The following is a 5,977-nucleotide window of genomic DNA, read 5'->3' as shown; positions in this document are numbered from 1 at the left end:
ACAGATGTGAAGTAAACTAGGAGGAGCACAACTGGAACACAAAGCAAACACTTCCTCATATTCTTCATCCTCTGAGTGAAGCTGCAGGTGGAAAACCCCACAAACAGTTCAAGTTTAAACTATAAAACCCGAGAGGTCATTAGGCACAAACAGCTGTGGACAAAAATAAATTTTCATTGTTGACTGACCTACTTTTGCAGAGCATTGCAAGTCGTTGTCAGACACTGACGGCACCTGTTGGTATAAAAACAAAAATAATTGCCGTCACACATTGATGGGGGACATCGGAGGGAATGGAGGGGTTCAGTGTCTCGCCCAGGGACACGTTGACATGGGACTGCTGCCAGAAATGGAAGCTCCGGCTCTCTTATTGGAGGACAACTGCTCTAACCACTGATCCACAGCCAACCCAAGTCTGCCCTTATAATCAAAGCAAAAATAGACTGATAACTGATAGATTTTGGAGGGTGCATGACCACAAGTGTTCATCAGCAAGACTATAGAGAAAGGTGGAGCAATTTAAAAGCATTTCAGAATTTTAAACAAAAAACATCTTGTGATAATAACGAACAGTTGTAGGAGTGTTGGGTAAACATCGTAAACGCCGTAACGCCCAATCTCAAACTGAGATGCTTTAAGGTTGACTCTTAGGTACTACTATTTTGAGTTTTAGCCCAATATTTGTTAAACCTGACTAAATCCTAATTATTTTTGTATTAGCAATGCTTGATTAGCTGTGGTGGCCGTCATGAATGGGGTTCCCTCCAAATGTTAGCGCTACAGATGCACGTCCAATGAATATTTTCTGAGAGTTTCATCAACATCTGCCCAGTAGTTCAAGAGACATTTAAACAGATAAACAGTGTTGACTGTAAAAGGCAAAGATGTTGCACATGAGATGGTGCAGCACTTGAAATGTGTTGCCAAAAGACTTGGATACTGCCACACCAAGTTTTAGCTCAAAATCTGTAAAATTGGAAAAAAAAAAAAAAAAAAAAAAAAAAGGTATAACCATGTCTGCATTAGATAGTGTCAACCAACTGTAACAGCCATCTTAATATGAAATGTCACAACCTGGCTCGGGGATTGTGACAAAAACAGAGGGGAAAGAACACAAATCTAAGGCTAAATTACAAACACTGATAAATCATTGTTAGGTCTCAGATTTCAGCTTTCAAAAACCTAATGGAGCTTTAGGCCTGATCCCCAGTCAGTTTCACTCCAATCAACACCTGCACTCATGTGACCAGAGGGGACCATCAGTGAGTCAGACAAACAAGGACCCTAATGAGCCTCTATCGTTAGGAGAGAGAACAATTTGCAAGCTATCCAGCTTACATCACATCTCAGCTTTAAAAGCTCAACTCCACACTCTCCATTTCTGAATTGAGAAGCGAAACGTCTTCAGCTACAGAATAGAAGTCCAGTTGTTTTTTAACCATTTTTGAGTCTGTTCAGAGGATAAATAATAAAAAACTGTCATAATGTTAGTTTTTTTTCCTAGTAAGTAAAAATATATCCTTTTTGACATTGTGGAACATGAACATTGTCAGTGATAGTAGATGCAAAATAAAGAACAGGATGGCAGTAAACAAAGAATATCGGTTTACTGTTGGTATAATTTATTCAACTTCCTGGTTAGATCATTTACAACTTTGAGCAGATAATTTAATGAAGCAATGAAATGCATAAAAAAGGTAAACTGTTTGAAAGTATTAACAATCTTTGATGGATTGTGAGAATTTTTTTTAGGAGAGTGATAGTTGTGAAGATGAAATTTATCTGTTCAGAGGATAAATAATAAAAACTGTCATAATGTTAGTTTTTTTTCTAGTAAGTTTAAAGGTTTGACAGCAAAATGCAAATGCTTAAAAACAGTAAACTGCACAGCGGGAAGTGTCGGATCTTCACATCTAACCATTTGTTGCTTCACACACCACCTGTGAAGCTCTGAACTCCACCCTTGACTGGACTGATGTCCTTCTTCTGCAACTGCTGGTGCACTTGAGTGACCAGGTAACGTTTCAAGATCTCATCATCTTTGTTAATAAATGTCAAAGTCTGAGACAAACGTCAAGCAAAAGAATGTTTGACTAAAGACTGTTTAACATCAAACAAGTTCTGGCTCGAATGAATCATTTTTAAAACAGCTGAAATCACTCAACTCAAAATCACAAGCTTTGAGATGAAGCACTGGAGCGTCTCCGTAGAGGCGACGAACGTCGGCAGAAGATAGAGAGATGGTGGATGGCGGCCTGAAGAAGGGGCGGCAGACGAGGAGACGGATTTCCGGGTTGAGGAGGCTGAGACGGGAGGAGGACTTTGAGCTGGAGCTGATGGCCCAGGCGAGGCGGGAGGCGAAGTTTGAGCGGATGAGGGACGGCCCCTGCGGCGCTCAGCTGGGGAAGCGGAGGATTTACGGTCCGCTTTTCACTGATGGTAGCCTGAGGATGGGTTATCTGGCTCGAAGTCTGACTTGGAGCGCGCGCCGACTTTTCGGAAGTTCGGCCGGCGAACGGATGGGGCCGTGATGGAAGTCCTTTTAAACTATAAGCTCGCTGATTGGATAAACTGGAGGCACAGTCGGATGCTGATTGGATAAGCTGGAGGCGCGGTCGGATGCTGATGGGCTGGAGTGGAGGTGCTCGATGCAGCGATTAGATGCAGGTGAGGCTGAAGCAGGTCTTCCAGTCTGAATTTACGCCTAGGCTTCATTAAAAAAAAATGGTGTGAATAAAACGAAGTTAATTATTTTAGTAAATGTGATGAATACTTGTACATTTAACATGTTTTTAAATACACATTTTTAAGATGAACAGAATAAATAGGCACAAAAACCAGTTCAAACTGAAGACAAAAATCATCATAAGCAAATGTTCGACTTTATTTCGCGAGGACATCAAAAACTCTTCTTTATTACAGTTGATGAGTTTCTGTGAAAGAACTGCTTCCCTTTACAGCACTGTGTTCCCGTTTTTAACGTCTTTTTCCCCCCCATCTGTAATTCTAATTTAAAAATACATTTTGCTAACATAAATTAAAAACGTGAAGTTTTACTACTTTAAAAGCTACACCACACATTGTACTATTTTCAAAGTAACAAAAAAACTACAAATTGTCTTGTTTACTGTATATGTAGTACTTTTTTTTTTTTGAAGGTTTTGATGTTAAAAGAAGTTTAAGTTTTGCAAAGGACACATGAATAAATGCAGTAATAAACACTGAACTTGTGCTTTTTCAAGTTTGTTTTCCAAAATGTTTGTGAAGGTTTACATTTTGCCAAGCGTCAGTCTTTGGGACATTTCAAAACTATTTTAGTTTATAAAAGTGCTGTGCAAAGAATGAAATTGCTAGTGAAGCATAAATAAATGAACTCAATCAAAAAAAACCCAAACAAAAAAAAAAAAAAATCAAATGAAACAAAAATAAATAAATTAAGCATATTCATAAAAAAAAAACAATGTTGCTCAACAAGAACTAAAACCCAGTGAAAAACATGTTTGTGACAAAGATTTAAAATAAACAATTTCAATTATTTGTGACTGAAAGTACACGACTGACAGACTACGCCTCTGTTCTTTTTTGAAAGCTTAATAAAAGATACTGCACACATTATACAAAACTGGAGAATGATAAAAGTTAACTTACCAGTATTTTTTTTTTTCATTTTAAAGTATTTAGAGCTCCTCCAAAAAATATGTGTACACGAAAGAGCCTCTCTGCTGTTTTACAGTCAAATGGTCTCGATGAAGAAGAGGCGTGCCACCCGAGACCACGTCTCTCGAATGTTGGCCAGTCCAAGTAAACAAAGGTCCCATGTCCATATATGGAAAGGTGCACTCTGGTAATGAAGGGGGCGCTTTTTCCATTACCAGCCGTGTTACGTCACGTGGTATGTCACTCAATTTTGCTGCAGTTTTAAGATATTGTGAACTACAGTCCACTGAAGTGCCTCTGCAGACACTGACTGTCATCTGTGCATTTTGGACTGAAGCCATAACTAGTTTGTACTTGCAAACCTTTTGTTACTGAGGACTTCACCAAAAAAACAAAACAAAAAAAGTTGGGGGTGGGTGCACCATTTTCTATTTTACTTGCCTACAGAATTGAAGCAGCCATCTGACGTTCCAAGGGTGGATCTCAGTTTCATAGCAAAACTCTACTAAATCACATCGAGCATGCTTTTAGTCTTTTTATCCTTGTTATACCCAACTTGGGGACAATACATATAACTCCTTAAATTACTTAAAATCACATGCACATGGTGGATAGAAAGCATTAAGCCACAATTCTCGCAGCACCCACGTTTCCTGAAGGCAACATGATTGCTTATAAGGCTGAGTCTGCACACTAAAGTTGTCTTTTGGATAAAATGTTTTCATTTAGGAAGAACCGACCGGTGGACCTGACTCAACCTTGTCTGACTACAGGATCCTGTTGTGTAAAGAAGAGAACCTTTAATAGATGCAGAACTTTCAAAAGCAATTCTCGTCACACAATAAGCAGAACATATAAAACATTAGTTGATAAGAGTAAAGGGAATAAAAGGTGCTGTATGACTTTGTCCTCAGTGTTCGTTGGGCAAAGTTTTAAGGCTGGGCAAAGTATCAAACCTAAATTTAGGAGGAGACAATGAAACAAATTTGAACTAAAATAAAACTTCAAAAACAAATTAAAATCACAAATAAAGTGAATAAATAATGAGGAGGGTTTGGAGTGAGAAAATTAAATCAATAAATATACCATTAATGATATGATACATTTAATTATTTAACGGGAGATTTACACAAATGGATTTCAAGTTATATTTATTTAATGGTATATTTATTGATTTAATTTTGTAATTCTTAACCCTACATAGGATAAAGCTCCCACCACAAAAATTACAACTTTAGCTTGACAACTTCATTAATCCCCGAGAGAGAAATTGGACTGTCACAGCAGTAGGGCCGACAAAGTGTAAAAACGACACAGTGTAAGACAGGAAAAAACTAAAACAAGATGTCCCTCTCAGGATGTAAAGCCAAAGAAAAGAAATTGGTTTTAAGCGGGTAAATGTTTTTGATAAAAAGTGCAGATAACTCACAGATTTCTTGTCAAAAGAAGCTTTAAAAACATACACAAACTATGAGGCAAAGCAATTTTGTTAACCTACCAGTAAGTCGTTTTCATCCTGAAGTATTCAGAACTGGTCCAAAAATGTTCACAGTTTCATAAATAAACGAGCACGGTCTCAAGAACAAAAAACTCCAGTGCTCAGCTACAGAGCAGTGCAGTTTTACAGTAATGCTGACGATAAAAGGAGTGGCTTTAAAAGCAAGCCTTTAAAGTTCCCTGGTTTTCTCTGACAGATCTGTAAAAAAAAATTTGACAAACAAGTTCATAAGCTTGTCTGTGCATGCTTCACCCTTTGACATACATTAGAAGCGTTAGGCCCTGCCTTCTATCATTGTTGTGAACTGAAGCCAGGTGAACCTAATTTATGACGAGCTGCCATGTTATATTTCCGGCATGTTGGGGCTTGAAGTCCTGCCTACTCTACCCACAGCTTTATGTTGCATGACCTTTCTTTTAACACTAATTAAAAGTAAACATTTTAGGAAAAATGCATGTTTGAACATACAACAGCAGGATAAGACCAATGGAAATCAAAAAGAGTCAACACCTGCGAGAAAATCAATTGAGGTGCTTTGAATTAAGACCAGACTCACGTGCGAGTGCTTTGTTTCAGTTTTTATTTATTTTTTTTAAATCAGAACTTGGCTCTATGTGCCCTCGCAGCTAAAAAAATAGCAGTGTAGAAACATGATCCAAAAGATAAGGATCTTGAAAAAAACAAAACAAATCCAATTAGAACATATTACATGACAAACCCAGTCAGACACAAAATGATTCACCCTTTAGTGGCTCAGGTTATAACAGGAAATAAGATTAGCTACCATAACTACGCAGATGATACTCAGCTCTACATCACGAT

At 38.0% G+C, this 5,977-nt stretch overlaps 1 protein-coding gene and 1 long non-coding RNA gene across 4 annotated transcripts in view; one reads left to right on the top strand and one right to left on the bottom strand.

Moving 5' to 3' along the window:
- Positions 1–5,456, bottom strand: part of LOC108229171 (N-acetyllactosaminide alpha-1,3-galactosyltransferase-like) — an 8,585-nt gene extending 3,129 nt beyond the window's left edge. Inside the window, exons 1-2 of one of the 3 annotated variants that reach the window (XM_037975209.1) lie at positions 5,156–5,456; positions 193–234 (exon numbers count right to left, since the gene is read on the bottom strand). In XM_037975209.1, the coding sequence (XP_037831137.1) occupies positions 193–234; positions 5,156–5,172 (59 nt within the window). In that variant the 5' untranslated portion in view covers positions 5,173–5,456. Of the gene's footprint in view, positions 1–188; positions 235–2,165; positions 2,354–5,155 lie in introns of those variants that run through there. The other 2 variants (XM_037975210.1, XM_037975211.1) reach the window with 2 other exon arrangements.
- LOC119616960 lies at positions 2,605–4,041 on the top strand. Its single transcript, XR_005233073.1, has 2 exons — positions 2,605–2,667; positions 3,734–4,041. It is a non-coding gene; the product is annotated as an uncharacterized LOC119616960 (long non-coding RNA).
- Positions 5,457–5,977: the final 521 nt, after the last annotated feature.

Source organism: Kryptolebias marmoratus, linkage group LG4, assembly GCF_001649575.2.
Source record: "Kryptolebias marmoratus isolate JLee-2015 linkage group LG4, ASM164957v2, whole genome shotgun sequence".
Lineage (NCBI taxonomy): Eukaryota > Metazoa > Chordata > Actinopteri > Cyprinodontiformes > Rivulidae > Kryptolebias > Kryptolebias marmoratus.
This window is presented reverse-complemented; position numbering and strand designations above follow the sequence as displayed.